The sequence below is a fragment of the Phycodurus eques genome, chromosome 3, assembly GCF_024500275.1.
Source record: "Phycodurus eques isolate BA_2022a chromosome 3, UOR_Pequ_1.1, whole genome shotgun sequence".
Classification (NCBI taxonomy): Eukaryota; Metazoa; Chordata; class Actinopteri; order Syngnathiformes; family Syngnathidae; genus Phycodurus; species Phycodurus eques.
Genome location: NC_084527.1, coordinates 26110066 through 26133528, shown reverse-complemented (window position 1 = coordinate 26133528; position 23463 = coordinate 26110066). Strand labels below are relative to the sequence as shown.

The 23463-nt window shown below is 39.4% G+C and overlaps 2 protein-coding genes across 4 annotated transcripts in view; one reads left to right on the top strand and one right to left on the bottom strand.

The window, feature by feature from the left end:
• Positions 1-904: 904 nt before the first annotated feature.
• Positions 905-7046, bottom strand: LOC133400349 (serine/threonine-protein phosphatase PP1-gamma catalytic subunit A). Its single transcript, XM_061672887.1, has 7 exons — positions 6686-7046; positions 6347-6478; positions 5984-6214; positions 5778-5882; positions 3670-3893; positions 3318-3452; positions 905-2285 (listed from the first exon to the last, which is right to left on the bottom strand). The coding sequence occupies exons 1-7, from the start codon at positions 6738-6740 to the stop codon at positions 2196-2198; spliced, it is 972 nt and encodes a 323-aa protein (XP_061528871.1). The 5' UTR covers positions 6741-7046; the 3' UTR covers positions 905-2195.
• Positions 7047-15144: 8098 nt separating this feature from the next.
• cux2b (cut-like homeobox 2b) overlaps positions 15145-23463 on the top strand; it is a 116886-nt gene continuing 108567 nt past the window's right edge. Inside the window, exon 1 of one of the 3 annotated variants that reach the window (XM_061672885.1) lies at positions 15145-15222. In XM_061672885.1, coding sequence (XP_061528869.1) covers positions 15160-15222 — 63 coding nt within the window. In that variant the 5' untranslated portion in view covers positions 15145-15159. Of the gene's footprint in view, positions 15223-15511; positions 15918-23463 lie in introns of those variants that run through there. The other 2 variants (XM_061672884.1, XM_061672883.1) reach the window with 2 other exon arrangements.

Here is a 23463-nt window from a genome sequence, read left to right as displayed (position 1 = left end):
TATGCCACCAAATATTAAAAGTCACTTTAAATTAATTTAATCCTGTCTGTTCCAATACTTTTGCTCATTTGAAAAGTGGGTGGCTTAAAAAAAAAGGTGCTCTGTCCCGAGTTGTTTAACAGAGTACCATGAAATAAAAGCTGGAATTCTGAACTTTTGTCTCACATTCATCTTTTGATTTGAAATCCAAAATGTCTTCAGTACACAACTAAAACTAAGGAATTGACCTTCCAGTCAAAAGTTTCAATATTTTTGGAGGGAACTGTAAGTTAAAGCTTTAAGCATACTGTACTAATAAAATACTGTACCAACTGACATAGGAAGCTTTATAAATAAAGAAAACATACTTCACATGTTGAAGCAAAACAGCAACATGGTACTTTTATTACTAATTCCTCTAGGTGTCCATGTTTGAACTGAATTTAGCATGGCATTGCATTTACCTCCTGTGGGTCAGTCTGAAGTAGAGGGTCTGTTTCCCATGGTCTTATCTGTGGCATGTGGTTAGGGCAAACAAGGCCTCTGCTGGCGTAAACAAGACCAGAAGTACTGACCTACATTTACAACCTAAATTCTAATATTTTCTCCTTGAAATTGTATTCATTTATTCCCAACACAGCGGACGACTGGTTAGAGCGTCTGCCTCACAGTTCTGAGGACCGCGGTCCAATCCCCAGCCCCGCCTGTGTGGAGTGTGCATGTTCTTCCCGTGCCTGCGTGGGTTTTCTCCGGGCACTCCGGTTTCCTCCCACATCCCAAAAACATGCATGGTAGGTTAATTGTAGTCTCTAAATTGCCCGTAGGTGTGAATGTGAGTGTGAATGGTTGTTTGTTTATGTGTGCCCTGCGATTGGCTGGCAACCAGTTCGGGGTGTACCCCGCCTCCTGCCCGAAAATAGCTGGGATAGGCTCCAGCACTCCCGCGACACTTGTGAGGATAAGCGACTTGGAAAATGGATGGATATTCCCAACTGTCTATTCTGTTCATTCCATTGTCTTGGCTGCACTGCTTTCAATAGTGTTGCAGATGTTTTTTTTTTATTTTGCCCAATCAGTGTTGTCACTTTTTCGTTGTTGTTACCATTTCCCTCAGAGGGCTGTTGTGACTGTTAAACCATAAAAATGTTTAATCATCTCATATTATTTCATACTGTAGATACAGAAAATTGATGGATAACTCGTTTTGAAATCAGAAGTCAAGGATCATTTTTTCAATTTACTTTAAGTTAACAACCCCCCCCCCCCCCCAAATGCTTGAATATATCATTATTAATTACATATGACGATTTGAAATGTTTGTACATATTTTAGCAAGAATCATGGTTAGAGCCACAAAAAACAAAAAAATGCGGCAGGCCAGATCTGGCCCACAGGCCTTGAGTTTCACACACGGTTTATGTGTTGCCATGTCAATCTAACCTGCCCAGGGTTTTCGGAATCAGTCGTGCTGGCGGATGCAACCCAAACTATACAATTATTAGCAATGGTACTCTTTCTTGAACCAATCAGATTTAAAATTCATCCATACTTTATTTTGCGTTTTGTACAGTGTTGACGCATTCTACAATTGCGGTGTGATAGCAACGGTAATGACACAAAAAAGCTGAGGTGTTAAAAAAAACAAAATTATATTCACCTCAATATCCCCTTAAGTACAGTCAATGTTTATTAGAAAGATTTCAACATTAAAAGAGCTTGTTTAGTAATTGCAATTAGCACAAGACTTGAATAAAAATGTGAAGAGGTGATACAATGAGTCAATGTTCCAAGACACTGACTGTAAATAGAATTTGAATAGTTTAACAGTAAAGTGGTGTTTGTGACTGTGTCTCTATTATTTGTGGCCAGTAATAGCCATTACTGGAAAGAAAAGAAAAAAAAAAAAAAAAAAAAACCTGCTACAATTGTGCACAGCTATAAACAAGGCATTCCTGTGCATATGTAGCATTATTGTTAATTTTTTTTTAAATGACTGAACAGTCATATGTGGCAAAGAGTAGCTGCAAAATGGAGTGCAAAACACCTGAGGTTTTCATGGTGACATATCAATTTACCCCTGTGGACAAAACATATTTTGCTTTCATAGGGTGCGAGTGGAATTCTTTTCAGTACTGGCAACATTAAGGTTAACCAATCCCTCAAATGCAAAGGACAAAAGAAGAACAGTATTGACCGCCTCACGCCCAGCCCACCCTTTATTTCTTTGCTTGCTTGGTGACCATATTGCGAGGAGGAGTGACCGGACGGCTGCCATTGGGCTTCTTCTTCTCAGCAGGTTTCAAAATCTGAGTTGAACATAGAAAGATGTACAAGGGTGAATTAATTTACAGCATGTTAGGCCATTTAAAAGATCACTACATAAGTCGATTACTTGCTTACATTTGAGGATTATGCATCAGCATTATTAATGATTAATAATCATTTGATTTAAATTAAAAGCACGTTGAGCCTCTAAAATGTTAAACTAACAGATTTTATGCTGAATTGTGCAATACCTCACGGGGTACCGTTACTTACGAGTTTAATTCATTCTGAGACATAGCTCGTCCATCAAATTTATTTGCATATCAAATCAATATTCACAATTGAAATGATTTGAAATTGTATTAATTCCAGCCCCCAAAACGTACATTTGGTTTGTTGCATGTTTTTAGTACATTGTTTAGTACATTTTTAGTACATTAAAATACGATATATATATTATTAATACAGGAAGTCCTCGAGTTACGACGCACTCGACCTCCGACGTTTCGACGTTTTCGCCCGTGCCTCGTCCGCCATTTTGTCCCAGCACCATAGTTTTTCTGCTTAGCTAGTGCTTGTCTGTGTTTGTGCGGCGGGAGTATCTTTGCCTTTTTCGCCCTCCTTTTTTCACACTCTCAGCAGTAATGGTAAGTACAGCATCTTATTTTTTTTATTTTAATGTATTTTAGTTTCTTTATACGAATTGTCAACCTTTCCTGCTACGGTCACCTGACCATGGTCGGGAGACGCAGGGGTGAACTCCCTTCTCCCGTTGCACAGCTGAGCTGGGTGGCGGCAACAATAAGGGCACGAAGCACCGATTTGGTGCTTTATTAGCTCCTTCCTCTGCACATTCAATGTCAACGGGTCCTCCGCTAATCGCTACTCTTCCTCAGAAACATCCTCAGAAAAATGACAAAATTAAATTAATCGATCAAATGAAGGCTCGTAACTTGAAAAACTCATAAATTGGGCCGCTCGAAAGTCAAGGTACCACTGTACATCTTTTTACAGCAAATTTGTCTTAACCAAATAAAACTAAAAAAAGAATCCGAATGCCAAAAGTACCTTACCTGAAAAGAACACATGAGAGTCTCATCCACACTCATCATTGCGCCAGCATTGTCAAACTCCCCACAATAATTAGGTGCAGAGAACAGAGTGACAAGCTGCCTTTTTGCAAAAAACTCATAGCCATCCTCAACAACCTGCAAGAAAAACAGAAATATCAAAACTATTCAGAGTTCTATACATGATAGATACACTTTCAAATCCACATTACTGAATGCTTGTAGACACATCATTGAAACTAATGAAGGAAAACCGTTACAAGGGGATACGCTGCTGTCGTGTCAACTAAATACTCCTCTCCAGTAAATTTAAACACAGTCCCTTCTAATCACATTTGTATTGTCTTAAAATTACCTGATGGGCACGACAGATCAGATCCAGGTCATGCTTATGGAGAAACTTGGCCACCACCTCTGAGCCAAAGGTAAATGATACACCCCGGTCATTCTCCCCCCAGCCCAACACATCTTTGTCTGGATCAGACCAGAGCAAATCACAGAGCAGGCCCTGGTCAGGGACATCAGTGGGGCGCATGATTCGTCTGATCTGCTCCATGGACTGCAGGTCAGGAGAAAGTCCTGTATAAAAAGAGCAGACCAGTACAAATAAACATTGCGATACTGCCGCTGACGGCTATCGTGTTTGCTTAGCGTCAGCTCACAAACTGCACGGAAGCGCCGTCAAGGACAAATGAAAAAGACTGACGTCAAAGTGACGATTTAGAACATTTGTTCTGAAACCAAACTGCAGGGAATTGTTAGTTGTCACAACCTAGGAAAAAGGACTAGAAAGGTTTTGCCTCTTTCCCATAGAAAATCAGGTACACAGCGTTCTTGTCAACACATTTCAGGACAATTTTAAAACTTTCAGACAACTGTTTGTAAACAAAGGAAGAAGCCAACTCAGCCTGATGATTGAATGGCACCTAATCCAGGGTGTAACACGCCTCTCACCCACTCAGCTAGGATAGCCTCAAGATCACCTGTGACTAGGGTTTGGCATCGAGAATCGAGAACCGATTGGAACCGGGACTAACGTGCCGGTTCTCGCGGATTCATTCAAATTTAAAAATTTCGGTTTCCAGTTTCGATGCCTAGTGCACCGACCCCGAAGAAGTGGTGAAAACCATCGAAGAAGAACACGTACGAAGACATTTTTGTGCCCAACGGCGGCAAACAAAAGTGTGTCTTAACTTTGTTAAAATTAATGACCAGTCGCCACAGTGCAACACTTGGAATAAGATTAGATTGTGCAAAGGAGGCGTTCACGATGTGTAGCGTCTGATGCGCTCCCTCCAGAGTCCCGTTCCGAGCCTCAGCCTACACCGCGCGAAGCTACAGTGAGGTGAACTCTCAGTCAATTGGGTGAGTGAAACAATACAATACACATCTAGGCCAACACTGAGACAGCAAACAAGGTAAACGGTTGGTTGAACTTTTGCACTGATGGTTTTTAGCATTTATTTTAGTCTTCAAACCAATGTAAGAGCCGATGCCAGAAAAGAAAGCTAAACATTGAGCTCAAACTTCACCGTAGCAACTTTACAGCACAATGAATTGGGACAAAATTCACATAAACGTTGTCTCGCAATATCACAATAAAAAAATAAATCACAGTTGCCGTGCGAAGTTCTGGTGCGTACCCTTCAAAATAAAAGGCTACAAGCTTAAAACAGGAGGTCAAGTTAAAACTTGCACGTATAAACCATTTGACATGATAAAACACTCTCAAATAACAATGCTATATTTAAATTTTTATGTAAACATTAGGTAATGAATATTAAGTCAATTGGGTTAGTTCCACACATTATCTTTTAGTTCATAGGTTTGATATTGATATTGGTTATAAAGAACCCTGAGTTAAATGTTCATTTTAGTCTATGCTGCAGGCTGCTAAGAAAACGATGTTTATAATTTGGACACCCTTTATTTAAACCATGCAAACTTTTTTGATCCACCCCCCTAAAAGAATCGGAATCGAGAATCGTTTGGAACCGGAATTGAAATGAGGAACCGGAATCGCTGAAATTCAAACGATGCCCAACCCTACCTGTGACCCTGAACAGGATGAGCCATTAAGAATTTTTTTTTATAAATAAATGCATGGCTGCAGAGATGGATTAAAGCCAATTTATTTACAGTTCCAGTAGATCCAGCATGACTAACAGCTCTTTCAGTAGTGTAAAGTACAAGCAACTTGTTTTTGTCCTTTTTACTCTTGTGACATGTTCTTTCTGCAGATTGTTAAAAATTTGAAGGATTATTTGTCAATGTCAAAACAAGAGCCCAGAATAATATTTTTTGTTAGTCTAGTACGTCTTGCAAGTTTCACCCAACTACCCTCACGGTAAATAGGTGATTACTTTCTGAGGACTAAAAACTGTTCTGAAGAACAGATTTATTGTATCTTTTTTAATAAAGCAATCCAAGTCTGCTCTTTTGGCTCAGACAACAAAAACCCACCTCCGTGACAGCAAAAGATCTTCTCATCTACAATGGCAGCAATTGGGAGGCAGTTAAAACAGTCTGTAAAAGTCTTCCAGAGCTTGATGTTGTACCTCCTTTTACCTAGAACATAAGAAAAACAAGCAATTAAATTTAAAAAAAAAAAGTAAATCACAACACAAACTTCACTCAGTGTGCTTGCTAAACTTAAAAAAAAATCTCACACTCATCATAAAAGCCATATATCCTGTTGATTGAAGCACACTCATGGTTCCCCCGCAACAGGAAGAAGTTCTCAGGGTATTTGATTTTGTAGGCAAGCAGAAGACAGATGGTTTCCAGGGATTGCTTCCCCCTGTCCACATAGTCTCCCAAAAACAGGTAGTTGCTTTCTGGAGGGAAGCCCCCATACTCAAACAGCCTCAGCAAATCATAGTATTGCCCATGGATGTCACCTGACATAGAAATGGAGAGTGATTATTATTATTCAGACTGGGACAACAATAGTCATAAAAATGTGCTGATTTTAAATGTGCGTAACACCACATTTCTGTTTTTTGGTAGAGAATCATATTTGAACATCTCACCACAGATCTTGAGAGGGGCCTCAAGCTCGAGAAGAATGGGTTGACTCAGGAAGTATTCCCTGGATTTCAGGCACAATCCACGAATCTCATTCTCCTGCAGTTGAACGTTCTTACCAGGTTTTGCTCCTCTCACTGGGAAACCCAAAACACACCACAAAGTCATTAGACGCGCTCGCTGAGTGAAACAGACGCATCGGGAATAAAAGTGTGACACTTAACATTTGAATGTCTCGAATCAACAATTGCTGCTCAAACTGTTGACAAACATGAATATGCTATGCTAGCCAAATGTGCTAAAATTGGCGAACTTCAACTACATTTGAGAGGAAATGGATTTACCTTCGAGAAGACGTTGAATTATGCTGTCTATGTTGAGCTTGTCGGCGTCAGCCATCGTGGTTTTTCTGCTCAAATATCAAAGTAGTCTGGTCTTGGTTTCAGCGGGAACTGCTAACTCTCCTAGCATTAGCACCCAACGTTAGTTAGATACGTCGCTTTTCCGGTGGAGGGCAAAAATATGTTGCTTTGAGTCTGTTTCGATGTCGCCACTCGAAGAACCTAATACATGCCCAACGTACGTAGCATTGACAATGTTTACATCTAAATATTAGCTTTTACCCGGAAAGGTGGAATATCGTGTACGGTCATTCGCATAGACAAAAATCCGTTCTCTGCTTCTTTTCTGCCGCACCTTGGGGAAACTGGCAGGCAGCTGTTTTCGGGACGCAGTCCTGCTGCTGCCCCCTACTGGAACGGAGGCTTTAAAACAATGAATTATGAAATGATAGCCCACCAAGACCCTGCGATTGGCTGGCGACCAGCTCAGGGTGTACCCCGCCTCTCGCCCGAAGATAGCTGGGATAGGCTCCGGCACTCCCGCGACCTTTGCGAGGATAATGGATGGATGGATAGACCAGCAAGACCACTGTGCGGTACAGTGGACGACTGGTTCTGGTTCAGTTCTCAGGACCTGGATCTGGTCTATCCCGCCTCTCGCCCAGTTACCTGTAGATAATTTATTTGAAGTGGCCTTTGTTTTGGCGAAAATAATGTTCGCACAAGGACTTATTCTGCAGTGTTGAATTTAATTAATGGTAACATTGATGCATATGGAATACCTGTACTGTACGTCCTTGCAGTGTAAATTGGAACAAGAATTTCACTTTTAAAAAATTAAGATGTTGTCAACTGAATCTTTTTTTTTTTTTTTTAATAAATATTTTGCAGCAAATAATCTATTGCTCACTTCAGTCAGGCGAGTTTCCTAAAGCTCTTAAATTAACTGCCATTAAGCCTCTTCAAAAAAATAGAATGCTGTGCGGTTCCATGTTAGCAAGCTATAGACCCATCTCAAATCTCCCTTTCATAGCCAAGATTGTCGAGAAGGTTATTTTTAATAAACTCAGCAATTTCTTGAACTTAAATGGACTTTCTGATAAATTTCAATCAAGTTTCTGAACCCATCACAGTACAGAATCAGCTCTTATCAAAGTGCTAAATGATATAAGGTTGAATACTAACTCGGGAAAGGTGTCAATTCTGGTCTTGTTGGATCGCAGTGCGGCTTTTGATACGGTAGATCATAATATACTGCTGAACAGGTTGGAAACGTGGGTAGGAATAAATGGAGCAGTCCTTAAATGGTTCAGGTCCTACCTGAAGGAATTATTTCATAACCATTGGAAGTGTTCAATCTCATCGAATGGCAATGACCTATGGGGTCCCTCAAGGGTCAGTTCTTGGACCCCTCCTGTTCAGCCTGTATATGCTACCCTTGGGTCAAATTCTTCAGAACCTTAATGTTGACTGTCATAGCGATGCAGATGACACACAGTTATATCTCGCAGTGTCTCCAGATGACTGCATTTCAATTGAGGTGTCACGGTCTAAAACCGATAAATAACTGGATGAGCCGAAACTTTCTTCAATTAAACCGCAACAAAACAGATAATTGTTTCTGGCAGGAAAGAAAAGAGTATTGCTTTTAGTAAATACCTGGAATCCCTCTCTTTAAAAATCAAAGATCAAGTACGAAACCTTTGTCTACTGATAAATTCTGACCAGACTTTCAACAGTCATATCAAATCAATTACTAAAACAGTCTTCTTTCTCCCAGCTGAAAAAGATACCCAGAGTAAAGGCTTGTGTATGCCAGGCAGACCAGGAGAAGGTCAACCATGCTTTTATCTCAAGTAGACTTGACTATTGTAATGGTCTGCTACTGGACTTCCAAAAAGGTTAAGAATCTGTTAAGTGCTGAATGTGCACAATGTAAATAATAATAATAATAAGAAGAAGAAAATAAAACACAGTTTATGCGTGAAGGCTCTCGGGTATCTTTAAACTCCCAACATGGAGAACATATTGGGCTTCTTTTGATTTCTTTTGTGCCTACAGACACGACATGAATTTAAAAATATCCCTCTGCTCCCCTCCCTATCTGCTTTGTTGTGATAAAAAGCAAACAGCAACTAAACAAACAAATAAGTAAGTGTAAGAATTAAATTGGCACGCAAGCCTTTAACCAGTAAGGAATGATTACAGACACTGTCATTTTATTTTGGAACTATTCAGAGAAGCCTCTATTTTTTTTTTTTTCTTTTTTAGACTTTATACTAAGCCAGAATAGGGTGTGGTCCACTTTCCCCACTCACAGGATTGTTTAAAGGATCACACAACAGGGTCTGAGGGATGATAAAGTGCCACACTGAACTTCTTCTTGATCAGACGTCAAAGGCAAAGACTATGCTTAGCTATTTACAGGACTGCAATAGAACTTCAAAATCATTGCAGTGCGGTTGGTATCACTTTGGAGTCAAAGGCCTCTCAAGAGCTGCTGTCTGCTGTGGATTAGTGCCAACAATCTCCTGTGTATTTGCATGGACGGGGCCTCAAGAACTGTGACCACTCTTAGAGGACTCCTTGTTTTCCTCGATGCAGCAATTTTACCATTGTAATTATTCTACTCCGATGTAACTAACAATGAATCATCAATTAAAGAAGAAAAAGAAGACAGAAACAATTGGAGACATATGCTTTTCATTTAACAACCTAATGTACTGATTTGTTATCACTGGTGTGATTAGTGCATTCGAAAAACAGAGAAACATGAACATGAATCTTAAACATACTGTCTGGTTCTATCCAGACCAGTGCTGTACAGTACTATAAACAAGATGAAATGATGTCAAAAGGCAGCATTCAGTCATTATATTTCACCACGGATTGTTGATCGAGGGCCAAGCGCCATGCTTGCTACTCCAGGAGCATCCTTCAAAATATTGAAGATACACCTTCCCTGTGCGTTTGCATACAATTATAATCAGTTATAAATACTCTGCCCTCTGTCGAGAAGAGGCCCAAGTAAACTTAACTCAACTGACAGAATATACTGTATACTGTATATTGAGAGGAGCTCGATAGCACAAAAAGACCCTGACCAAACACAATCTGCTTTTCACCAGATTACACAAGCCTTTTACCACCAGGCTTGAATATGTAAATGAATACTAAAAAGAAAGAGAAAAAGTCACCAGTTACTGTTCTTTTTTTAATCAGTTGAGAATCTACTGTTCTTCCCTACGTAAATGCTAATGGTCAACACCGCAGGGCTCTCGTTCAGTGGTTCTCAACTGGTGTCACCCTGGGACACGCATTTTCATAGTGTTGCAAACTAAAGTCACGACACACTTATATAGAGGTTAGGAACAATTAAGCATTTTGTTTGTTTCAAAATAGCCTCTGAGAACATGTGCAGTATGTTATATTTTTAAATGCCATTTCAAATTAGTTTGACATACTGCCAAAAGCATATTGCTAGCCATGGCCCACTAGCCTGAGGCTGAGCTGCAATGAATTTGTTTACGGAGTAAACTAGTGACTAGAGCACAAGTGAGTCATATTTCCTGTCGCTTATCTAATATGTTCCATGTGGGAACTTGTACATCAAACGAAAAAATACAAATACGAATACAAATAGGACTAATAAAACTTTTACTTGCTGTCTGCGACCCAACCAAAATGTTCTCAGGTTCTCACTACAGTCCTTCTTATGTGGTCTTTGCACGTTCTACCTTGCATGGATGGATGATCTGAGAAGGACATTTGGATGATATTTATCAATACTTTTTAGTGTAAGTTACCTAAGTAAGATACCCAATGATAGTACTGATATACACTGACAGGAAAGTCAACTTTCAGAGTCGAAGACGTTTGCAACGGAATAATTTACCTGTATTGTCCACTAGATGGCGCCAGCGCACAGTAGTCAACACCAGCTGATAAAGAGGAACTCAAAACTACACACATTTTCCACTGTACAGCATTCGTTTATTAGGGCTGGAATAAATGCTGCATTTTAAATGTAGTTTTAAAAAAAAACTTCATTTATATATTCCGTTGTATTAAATCATATAGATATTATGATATAGGTAGACAATATTTAAATAAATCTGTATGAGGCAGAGAATTATATATTTTTTCTTAATATGTCATAAAAGTAATGGAGAAGAGTAAGGATACAAAAATCTGCTTAAACTCATGCTTGTATAAATAAAAAAAACATTACTAAGACATTCACTTCTCTATTATAACAGAAATAGACACAAAATGACATAGAAATAAATAAATAAAACATAAAGAGAAATAGAAAGTTCATGGCACTGTACATCTTGTATTTTGCATACAAACAATAATCTCCATGCAAGTAAATTACAGTTGCAAGTAAAACCGCACAGTTATTCAGGCTTAAAGCCATACCATGGGCTACTAACAAACAACAGGAAACTTCAGATTTCTACAATAGAACAATACTGTACACAAAAATAATGTGTGGTTGCAGTGCTTTTTAATCAGTGGTGAAAGAGCAACATTTCATGATAATGAATGCGGTGTTGTGGCCTTTTACTGTTGAACTTGAATTTGCTGTAAATGTGGTCTTTATTTCACTTCCTGAACAGAATGCTCCTCCTATGAGGTGTATCTAAAGGTTGCCGACTACAGCCACTTTGCTGAAGAGGATGTTTTTGGTGTGTCCTAAGCAGAGATAGCATTAGGAATGAGAGGCGATAGTACAGAACGTCCGTGAATAGTGTGTTCCAGCGTGCTTCACTCCCATCTGACATGGGCCCTTCACCCCGCTGATGAACTGATGTGTTGCAGACAGTTTCGACTGTATACTGTATTCATAAGGAAACACTGTGTGTTTACAGTGATTACGCCATGTCATCTTTTGAAATGACAATTGATATTGATGCTTAACTCTGAATGACAGTTGTTTCCAGAAAAACATACCGAAACATGCTGCAGTGGTCATGCATAATTCAAAAATCCTCTTTTCCAAATGGATGAAATTAATTTACTATATGACTAATATAGTAAGCTTCTTCGATGCATCAATTACTTAGTTTTAAATCTTGCACTCTAGAATCCCCCCAAGAGTGATTAAAAAAAACATGTCATAATTTCCCCTTACTTTTGCTCTAACTGTTGTCTGTAGAAGAATATTTGATCCCATGTCCCCAGCGGTACTAAAATATGACTCATGAGGACATTATTTTCAAATGGAATATCATGCAGAAGCTGAGGGTCAACTGTGAGGCTGGTGATCAGAACATGGGCAGGATGTGTAAATCAATAAAACTAACTTTATTATGAATATTCTCTTGAAGTTTTAATGAAAGTAATGCCGCTAAACCTCATTATTGCCTTTAACCCTGTGATATCAGCAGGGGAGCACCTATCACCCATTTTGTGGAGTGTATGACCGTCGCCAGAGCAACAAATTATAGTACTTGAAGGAAGAACCTGGCCTGTACATGAGTAATTTGACAAAGCACTAGCTGTCTGGCAATGCTCATAGCATGCAATAAGGCTTTTTGTGCCTGGGTGTGAATTTACATGCTAAATGCAAACTGAGCTTTCCATCATTTCCTCCATTAACATTAATACACATTAAAAAAGTGATCAATACAAGTGCACCGCATTTCATCACAAGCATCCACAGGCGAGATTTAAAAAATACGAAATGTATATTTTTTCTGCAATCCATAAACTAAATATAACTAAATATATATATATATATATATATATATATATATATATATATATATATATATACAACCCCAATTCCTATGAAGTTGGGACGTTGTGTTAAACATATATACATAAATAAAAACAGAATACAATGATTTGCAAATCATGTTCAACCTATATTTAATTGAATACACTACAAAGACAAGATATTATAATATTCAAACTGATCAACTGTATTGTTTTTAGCAAATAAATGTGTAAAGGATATCACCACATTTGAAAATGTGTGGCGCATTATGAAACGTAAAATACAAATACGGCGACCCCGGACTGTTGAAGAGCTGAAGCTGTACATCAAGCAAGAATGGGAAAGAATTCCACCTACAAAGATTCAACAATTAGTGTCCTCACTTCCCAAACGTTTATTGAATGTTGTTAAAAGAAAAGGTGATGTAACACAGTGGTAAACATGACCCTGTCCCAGCTTTTTTGGAACGTTTTGCAGCCATAAAATTCTAAGTTAATGATTATTTGCTAAAAAAAAAACAATCAAGTTGATCAGTTTGAACATTAAATATCTTGTCTTTGTAGTGTATTCAATTCAATATAGGTCGAACATGATTCGCAAATCATTGTATTCTGTTTTTATTTATGTTTAACACAACGTCCCAACTTCATTGGAATTGGGGTTGTGTATATATATATATATCTATATCTATATATATATATATATATCTATATAGATATATATATATATATATATATACACAGTGCAGTGAAAAGGTATTGGCCCCCTTCTCAAATTCTTATATTTTTAAGTAGCCGGGGGCCTGTTGTAATTTTTAAGATCATCAAACAAATGTAAACATCAGACAAATATAATCCAAGTGAATTTAACATGCTGTTTTTAAATGGTGATTTCCTTTATTAAGGAAAAAAAACTATTCAGTTATCTGGCCCTGTGGGAAAGTCATGGCCCCCTAACCTAATAAGCGCTTGGGCCATTCTTAGCAGCAACAACTGAAATCAAGTTTTCTGTAACTGACAATGAGTCTTTCACATCTCTGTGGAGATATTTCGGCAAACTCTTCCTTGCTGAATTATTTGAATTCAGCAAAAATGGAGGGTTTTCGAGCATTAAAGGCCTTTTAAAGGTCATGCCACTGCATTTCACTGGGATTAAATTCTGGACTTTGAGTAGGCCACTCCAAAACCTTAATTTTGTTTTTTTAAAGACATTCTGAAGTTGACTTGTAGGTGTGTTTCGGATTGTTATCCAGCTGCAGAAACGAAGTGGGTTTTAGGTTGAGGTCACAAACTGATGGCTCCGTAAGGATTTTCTGGTAAAGAGCAGAATTCATGGTTCCATCAATCACAACAGGTTTTCCAGGTCCTGAAGGATCTAAGCAGCCCCAGACCGTCACACTACCACCACCATGTTTGCCTGTTGTATGATGTTCTTTTTTTGAAATGCTGTGCTACATTTACGCCAGATGTAACGAGACACACACCTTCCAAAAAGCTCAACTTTCATCTTGTCAGTCCATATGATATTCTCCCAAAAGTCTGGGAATTATTCAGATGCTTTTTTGCAAAAGTAAGACGAGCCTTTATGTTCTTTTTGGTCAGCAGTGGTTTTCTCTGTTCTATTGGTGTAATCTTTATAGGCCGGCCACTCCTTGGAACGTTCGTCACTGTTCCATGTTTTCTCCATGTGAGGATAAGAGCTCTTCCTATGGTTTGGTGGAATCCTAAAGCTTTAGAAATGGCATTTGTAACGCTTTCTCGACTGAAAGATTACTTTATTTCTCGACTGTTCTGGAATTTCTTGCAATCATGTCATTTTGTTGCACCTTTTTTAGATCTTGATCTTGTCGGGACAGATTCTGTTTTAGTGATTTCTTGATTAAACAGTTCTGGGGGTAATCAGGCTTGGGTGTGATCAGTGAAATTTAACCAAAAATTGTGATTAGCCACAATGAATTCATGATTTAACAAGGGGGGGGGGGGGCGGGGAGGGGTAAAAACTTTTCCGCACACGGCCAGGTAACTGCATCCTTTTATTTCTTAATAAATGAAATTGTTTAAAAACAGCATTTTAATTTCACTTGGGTAATATATATATATATATATATATATATATATATATATATATATATATATATATATATATATATATATATATATACTGGAAGATTTGAAGGATGAATACTCACATCAACATTTTGGTGATATTACTTGAAAATACCATATACGGTGTAAATAAGCAGTTTATTATGAATGGACAGTAATTATATTCCAAAAGTATTTCTTTATACAATAATGTATTTTATTGGCTACTCCCTGATAGTAGGTGAGCTTCTATGAAACAAGTGGGCTTGGCTACATTCCCTGAACTGCACTGATCTACTCATCATCTCCTTCTCTCCCTTTTCAGACGCCATTGATTAGCCACGGGCTTTACGTCAGTATTGATAACTTTGCCAAAGCAAAATTAAGTGCAATTGTCTAGTTAATGTTGTGCACGGAGGCTCGGACACTGTGGGTCGGCGTTTACTTTTTAAGTGGTGTCGCCAAAACCTACTTTTCCCCCCCTATTTCGTACTTCTTGAAAACATTCGAGTCAGACGTGATGTCAAACATATCCTCGAAGTCGCGTTGTAAGTGTGTTTTGGTCAAAGTGGCACCGGTGACCATAACGGCGATTTAACTAGGGGGAATCCAGCCCACATATTTATTGCAGCCACTGAAAAAAAAAAATCTCCTCAATATCCCCCAAGATGGCCGCCGATGTAGGATCGATGTTTCAATATTGGAAGAAATTTGATCTACGGCGGCTTCAGGTTAGTGCTATTCTCATCTTTCTGGCTTTATTTTTCCAGCGGCAAGTGTTCTTTTGCGCTTGGGAGGGTCTCGGGTCTTTTTGGGTGACTGTGAGAGTGAAAGTACCGCGCTTTGCATCGCTACTTATTAGAAATTGATCCGTGTTCTGCCTTTGTTCGGTTCAATCATTGATCAGCGTGGAGCGACCGCGGAGCAGCACACACCGATCTGGGATCAGCACCGCGGACAGCACTGTTATTTTTCCTTTTTTTTTTTTTTGGGCGAAAATCTCAACGGCGAGCGGCTGTCACCGCCGTGCTCACATGTACGGAAACTTTTAATGCGCCGTCGAGTCGCCCTTCTTGCATGGTAACTTTTCACACAGCTTCGTGTTTTATGCGGTTTGTGTCGACGGACGTCGCGGGTGCTGCTGGCTGCTGCGCTCTTGAGCATTAAACCCCAAATTAATCTCGTTTTAGACATTTGCAGCCGACAAGCTGACAAGTTTTTTGCAAGTTTTTTTTTTTTTTTGCGTAGGTATTTGCTAGTCTTGAGGGTCCATTTAACGGAAGCTCGTTGGTCGTCACGCGTGGACTGGACGTTGAGGTTCATCATTGATGAACAACATGTTCTCTTTGAAGCCTCCAAACGATCATCTGATGGACTTTCGTGGCACGGAAATGTGTCTTTACGGCTAGCGTGTGGAATGTGGCAGGTGAGCGTTCGGTTTCCTCGCAGACTAACGGTGTACATATTGTCCCTGATAGCTTGACCACACCGTTAGCCGCAAAGTGGAATTGCTGAACCGTAATTCAAGCACGGTTTCTGCCATTTTATTTGTATTTGTTTATTTTGTTAAGAAAGCAGTGTTGGTTGAAATCAAATGTGGTTTCCGCTCCCTCCCTCTCCCTTCTCCCCTCTCCCCTGAGGCCGCATAGGGCTCGGGCGGTGGGGGCTGTGTAATTGTATTCCCCGCTAATGTTTGTAAATCAGCCTCGGCCGGCGCAAGGGCACCATCTCCGCCGTCTGACTGATGTCGTGCATCATGACAAATGACAGGAGCATGGCAGCCCGCCCCCTCGCCGAATCCTACCGAGCAGGAACAATCCCATCTGGTGTGTGTGTGTGTGTGTGTGTGTGTGTGTGTGTGTGTTGGTGTCGAATGTTATTGCAGCTCGTGGCCGCTGGACCGCCCTGTCATCCGGGCCACCATCACACGGTTGGGGCTGACTCTCTCGCCGAAAAGGACCGAGAAATATTCATTTACACATTTATTATTTTTTTTAAAATCAAATTGCACCCCAAGTAGCCTCGTAGTGAAATTCCCAGCTGTCCCCCAGCCCCCACCCACCATTACATGGTCTACACAAAAGTGTGACCGTAATCTTATTCCTACAAAACATTCACTTACTTGACAGTACAATCTAATTGGATCCAATACAGGAGCTACACTTACCAGCCAAAATATGATAATCACTTGGACTCTGCCCATCTAATTAGATTCAATACAATAATCCTAACAAAATAATCTGCCTTTGCAATGATAATAGTACAATTTGTTTATATACTTTATCATTTTATATGGTTATTATTTTTGGTGGGATTTGCAGAAACTACAGTGCATAATACTGAGATGTGTTAATTTTTTTGTCCCATGTGGGTAAACCTGAATTAGAAACACTGCACTGCAAAACTATAAACCTATTAAACATTGATAAAAGAATACGTCTCTAACAGTGTCAATGAAAACTTGGCATTATTGTTTTTGCAAAGGCAATTTCTTTATACAACTCTTGCATTGGATATCATGACATTGTACCTCTAATGTCGTGGCTATTTAAAAAAACAGTCTGATAGCATTGCTTTTTTTTTTTTTTACACTATTAGCAATGTATAAATTCAAGATGTTATTTTAGCAGTTTGTTTCAATGGTGCAGAACTACATTGCATGGTACTGTTTCTCCCTCAATCACATTTCCGTTTTGATACGGAGCAGTTCTACAGTACTCAGAAATACAACTGCAATAATAAGTATATTGTTAAATGAATAGTTCTTTCACAGTGAACATAAAAACACGACAATCTTACAAGGCGGCATGTTGAATGCATCTATGGTCCGACTCTCCCTTTATGTAGCACAAATAGTGTACTTAATGAAGTGTCTGATAAAGCGATAAACTTCATACAGTTCAAAAGGATTGCAGTATTATGTTCTTATAAAACATAACTAATTTCACCATTCTAAAATTGGTTGAATCCAGATTTATAATGTATTTATGGAATTCACTAACATGGTTGATGTTAGAAGTATCTAATAATGCTTACTACAATTGACTAGTCACCATCTTTTTAAGTGGTAATATGACGTGATTGTAAATGTAATATCGTGCATTTTCACTTCACTGTGGAATGTTGGTTGTTACGACTTTAAAAATAAATGTATTGAGCAGCTTTTGATTTAGAAGAGTTTCAAAAAACATAGTCCATGTTTTGGATGTAAGGTATGAAATGATTCTTAAATTATCGCAAGAGCGGGCAAAATCCTCCCGGACCCTCCACATCCCGGTCACAAGCTCTTCCACCTCCTTCCCTCAAGTAGGCGCTACTGATCAATGTACTGCAGTAGTCTCACCACGCTGCACTATTTGCATATCTGTTGTTGACCAATACTGGCCACTCATTCACCCGCTCCATTTGCACACTGACTGAGGAGTATCTGCAACATTTGCACAATCAACATTGTCGCAGATTATCGTACTACTCGCTTGAAGTCTCGGCGCCCTTTGCACAATGGTCATTGCACCGGACTATTGCCATATTAGTCATTCAAACTGCTCTAAGTGCTAGAGGACTCTGCATCTTTTGCGCAATTGTCAAAAAAATAAAATAAAAGACATTACCAGATAACTAGTAACCCTTTATTGCTCAGTGACTGTTTTTGTCAATGTCTTTATGTCTCAAAAGTGTTCTCTGTCAATTGACTGTCTGTTGTCGTACTAAAGCGGCTCCAATTACCGGAGACAAATTCCTTGTGCGGTTTTTGGGCATACTTAGCAAATAAAGATGATTCTGATTCTGAAAAAGTTTTAGTACAATGCAATACAAACAGTGCGACATTGGTAATAAATGACAATTGCCCTTGTCACGATAAGGTCTATAAGGTTTGTTAAATTCGCATTCATAGCTGAGTTGTTGTCTTGCAGTGAGGCGTAAGCAATTTGAATACTTTATACTTAGGAGTGTTTTTGCAAACAAGTGACATTTTCTAACAGACACATTTAGTTTTAAGATAGGTCAGGTGCTGTATGATTCAAGTTCAATTGTTTTATTGTCGTAAATGTTAGTCTACTGTAAGTCTCTAGTCTTTTTCAGCACGTGCCTGAAGCTTACAGAGGCTTAAAGTGACACGCATAGCAGTAGTTCATTCCACTTTCAGGGAATGCGTAATCATTACAGCAGTTTCACTACCCAAAATGGTATTCTTGCGTTTATCGTGTGACAGTTGGGGCTATTTATACTAGCAGTTAATGCCGCAACATTTATTTTCTCATTACACACTATTATGAGTCTATGAAGTGTTGGCGCAGTAGAGTTGTGCCTCTGAGTTGTCTAGGATGAATAATTCACCTGCAGGCTGATGAAAAGAGGGCACGAAGAGTGTGAAGCACTGAGGTGGGGTGACCTTGGTTCCTGCTGGCTGCAGGTCACCCGGCCATTGCTGTGGTAATCATTCACACCGGCCAGATGGCATTTCTGTGGGCGGGCATGAAAAGGACGGGTCAGGGTCTCTTCTGCCAGGCCTCGTGAAGAACCCTGGGCCAGTGCTCTACCTGGGGAGGGAATCATTTCTATAGATGACAGGGTGTGGCCGATTTGACTTTTCATTACGGTTTGGGTCTTTGTGGCTTCATGTACAATATGTACATTTGCCTCCTGTATGTGATAGTACAAAGATTTGCAGGATTGAATCAAAACACATTGCATCTGGTTGGACTTGTAAAAGCTTGTGCTGGGTGTCAGTCCTTATGGTCAAATCCAAACGTCTGTTGTTTCTTGTGCTGTTGCAATGCTGTGCTCATTTGGTGAAATAATTCCTTAATGATTTGTTACCACTCCCTAACCCTCTTTCCACTCTTCTCTTCCATGAATTTAAGAGGCAGTTGGGTTTTTACATCACGGACAAAAGCGGTACTACATTCAGCATGACTCAGTTGCTCTGGTGTCAGCTTTAATCCACACACAGAGACAACAGTATTGCCAAACAGTGAAATTGCTTTGCAGCCTGTGAGCCTGGATGTCTCGGCTGCCAGCCGGCTCTGTGTGTTGTTTGCCAGTAGCTTCCGCACAAAGGCGCACGGACGCACGCACGCACGCACACACACACACCAACCTTTCAATCTCACATTGGCTGTGAAAATCGCTGTCTGTCTCTCATTCATTCATGCTTTAAATATTTGTTTGCTGATACTGTTAATGTCACATGTCTCAGTGTAATCTCATTGTAGTGGGGAATAAATCTGTCTGAACGCTTCCAATCTTGTATTTTTTCATCCTTATGACTGTATAATTTCATTCCAAAGATAAGCTGGCTCTAAAAGACTTTAAAGTTGCCCTTCACTGTGGGTAGTGTAGTGGTCATTATTCCATCGTTCACAGCTTGTCTCATGTTGGCAGCTATTTCAAATGTGTAGCAGATTAAGTGCTGCGTTTAAATTTAAATGCACTGGCTCGAATCCTCATATGCCCCCACTACCACTACTTCTTTAACTCAAAGGGAGGGCCATGGCTGTCACAATCTGGCATCCTGTGGGCTTGCCCCTCTTTTTCTCTGATGGCAGCAACAAAGAAAAACGAGGAAGAGGAGTTTTACATCTGGGGCAAATTGAGATGTGAAATCCGGGAGCAATAACCCCAGTGTGTGCGTCCTGTGTATGTGTGTGTGTGTGTATGTGTGTGTGTATATATATATATGTATATATATATATATATATAATAAAATGCAGTGAACAGAGCGTGAGAGGAGTGAAACAGACTTTAGCGTTAAGCTGTTTAACCTCACTGTGTAGCATTAGTGGTAGAGACTTCAAAGCAGATGCTTGAGCGTTGGAAGACGAATGACAAATGGGTTTATAGAGAGCTACGTTCAGCATTCACACTTGAAGACTAGGCCTGTCATTAATGTCAGCTTAATCACTCTGACCTTCCTTCAAGTGGATTTCCATACCTATCCAATAATTTTTGCTGTGCTTGTGCTCCTGTCTTCACACTGCTGTATGCAGTGTTTTGATAAGCTCCGCTGTGATGACATTGTTTCTAAAGTCGTATACACCACATTTCTAAGAACTCAAGTATTATGCTAATTTTTAAACACAAAACCTCAGTTCTGCAAAGAAGGTACAACATACAGTTCCCTCTTAGCGTAATATAATATGCTGTGAATATGCAATTAACTCGCCGCCTATTGGCGGTTCGCTATTCACACATTCGTCTACAGTGGACCACTGCTAATATGGGGGAACCCAACTGTGAATAGCATATTTCTGTGAATAATTTACTGTCCCCTAAAAGTGATAATTTCCTATATTAATAGTTCAAACCATAAATATACCACAAACTATGATTCCAAAACACTTGTCTTCAAACATACAAACCCTTAAAAATATACGACAGTAAATTGTTTACAGATAAGCACGCACATATACAATGTATAGCACCTGTACGTACACGTCAACAATTGTGCAGATGATGATGAAGAATTACTGCTGCAGTATAGTCTGTTGTACAACAATGAACATTTGATTTCACAGCAAAGCGCAGGAGTTATATCAATGATGCCGATGCTCCTGGGGCAGCCTGTGCTGGTATGAAAGTCTGCTGCTTCATAGCTTGTCGGGTCGACCTAGCAGTTAGTGGCGCTTTGGTGTTTAGTGACCCCGAAACCACAGGATCCACACAGCTACAACATGAACTGGCAGTTGTAGATGGGTTTAGAGATGTTCTCCTGATCTGTTGTTATGGATTCAACTGGCTTTGATGGTGTGTTTAGTCCTAGTTTGGTGAAAGGATCGTGAGCCAAAGCAGGCATGCAGGCAACATGGGTGCCGCCATTTCAGTATCCCTGTCCTGCTGACCGTCAATCACGAAACTTCCACCTGCACACACATCTTTTTGCCTTCTGCTGCTGATGTTTGTTGAAAGGACAACGTTTGTTTTACTGGCATGTTTACACCCAACAGTAAATGTTTATTGGCTCAATTAAAGAGATGCTACACTTTAATGTTACATTTGTGATTAGATGAGCGAGTCGGGGTACGGAAAGCAAGCGAGTGTGCGTTTTTATTTGTGGAACTTCCACCTTCTGCCTTCCGCCGCAGAAGTTTGGTTGAGCGGACGTTTTTTTTGCAAATAAAGGCAGAAAGGTTCCACAAAACAAATCTGTGAATAGATAAATTTGCGAATGCCGAACCGCAAATATGCAGGGGTCTACTATTTTCACGATTTCTTCTGTGGAACCTGTCTCGGCTATTTGCTAGAAAGACTCACATATTTGTTTTTGGTGCTCTTTCTGTAATTCTCTGAGATTCCACAAGATGGTGCCAAAGCCCTGACTAAGAGGAAAACAGTAATTGTGTCAAAGAAGTATGTCAAAGTGATACATCTCAACTGATAGACTGTTTGTATGTTGGGGAGAAGCTCAGTTCAGCCTGGATTAGTGAAAGTTACTCGAGTCTTTGCTACATGAGCACGTATACACGCACTTCCATTGCATGTTTTTTTTTTTTTTTTTTTAACTTACATGATCTGTAAGTCATTTGCTTTTAAAGGTAATGTAAGATAAATTTGAAATTACAACCCCAATTCCAATAAAGTTGGGACGTTGTGTTAAACATAAATAAAAACAGAATGCAATGATTTGCAAATCATGTTCAACCTATATTTAATTGAATACACTAAAAAGACAAGATATTTAATGTTCAAACTGATCAACTTTATTGTTTTTAGCAAATAATCATTAACTTAGAATTTTATGGCTGCAACACGTTCCAAAAAAGCTGGGACAGGGTCATGTTTACCACTGTGTTACATCACCTTTTCTTTTAACAACATTCAATAAACGTTTGGGAAGTGAGGACACTAATTGTTGAATCTTTGTAGGTGGAATTCTTTCCCAATCTTACTTGATGTACAGCTTCAGCTGTTCAACAGTCCGGGGTCTCCGTTGTCGTATTTTACGCTTCATAATCCGCCACACATTTTCAATGGGATATAGGTCTGGACTGCAACTTTCTCAGTCTTTTTTGCCACCTGTCCCAACTTTTTTGGAACGTGTTGCAGCCATAAAATGTTAAGTTAAGGATTATTTGCTAAAAACAATAAAGTTTATCAGTTTGAACATTAAATATCTTGTCTTTGTAGTGTATTCAATTAAATATAGGTTGAACATGCTTTGCAAATCATTTTATTCTGTTTTTATTTATGTTTAACACAACGTCCCAACTTCATTGGAATTGGGGTTGTATATTAAAGTATTTTGGGATCATAGTTTGTAGTATATGTATGGTTTAAACATAGGTAATTATATATATATATATATATATATATATATATATATATATATATACAATTGTTGGGGCATTAGGCTTGACTTACCGTTCGATGAATAAAATGGACACGATAGTTTTTCTGGACTCGATACATTTTAATTGTTGTGGTGAGCTGGTGTGCAGATCACTCAGCGAGTCGACAGAGTTGGACGGCTGTGTTATTAGCCGCTAGTGGGCTCATGGAATGCCAGTGGACCGCTACACTCTTGCCGGTGTTGGTTAACTTAAAGTTAACTGTTTATTATGTTCGCTAGCCTACAAGCTAATGAGCTAGCGAGCTAAGGCGCTAAACAGCTCGCTCCACCGCAGCAAAGTCATTTGAAATGTCAGTACCTCTCAGAGTTGTTGTGTGTCAGTCCCCATTTAACACAAACACGGGAACTTTGACTGTTTATTAAGCATAAGCTCAGTGGCACATGTTATTCAGGCAGTAGTTGACTACAGTGAACATCAACGTATATTTAATAGACAGGTGAAGGGCTCGTCTTCAGCGGACCCATCCTTGTGAAACCGAGTGAAATTCCATTCGGATATGGCCTATTTATTCTGATTGAGGTGTTTATATGGAGCATTTTCATTCGGTTGGGATTTCTAAACCGATTGTAATCGGAATAGAAGGCTCCATATAAACCAGGGTAGTCTTGCAGCAATTCTTTA

Bases quoted from the DNA above. Each gene is read 5' to 3' on its own strand.
- LOC133400349 (XM_061672887.1), bottom strand. From the start codon at position 6,740: ATGGCTGACGCCGACAAGCTCAACATAGACAGCATAATTCAACGTCTT. The intron at 6,479-6,685 runs GTAAATCCATTT...TGGGTTTCCCAG, and splicing joins AATTCAACGTCTTCTCGAAG to TGAGAGGAGCAAAACCTGGT. The intron at 5,883-5,983 runs GTGAGATTTTTT...CTTATGTTCTAG, and splicing joins ATATGGCTTTTATGATGAGT to GTAAAAGGAGGTACAACATC.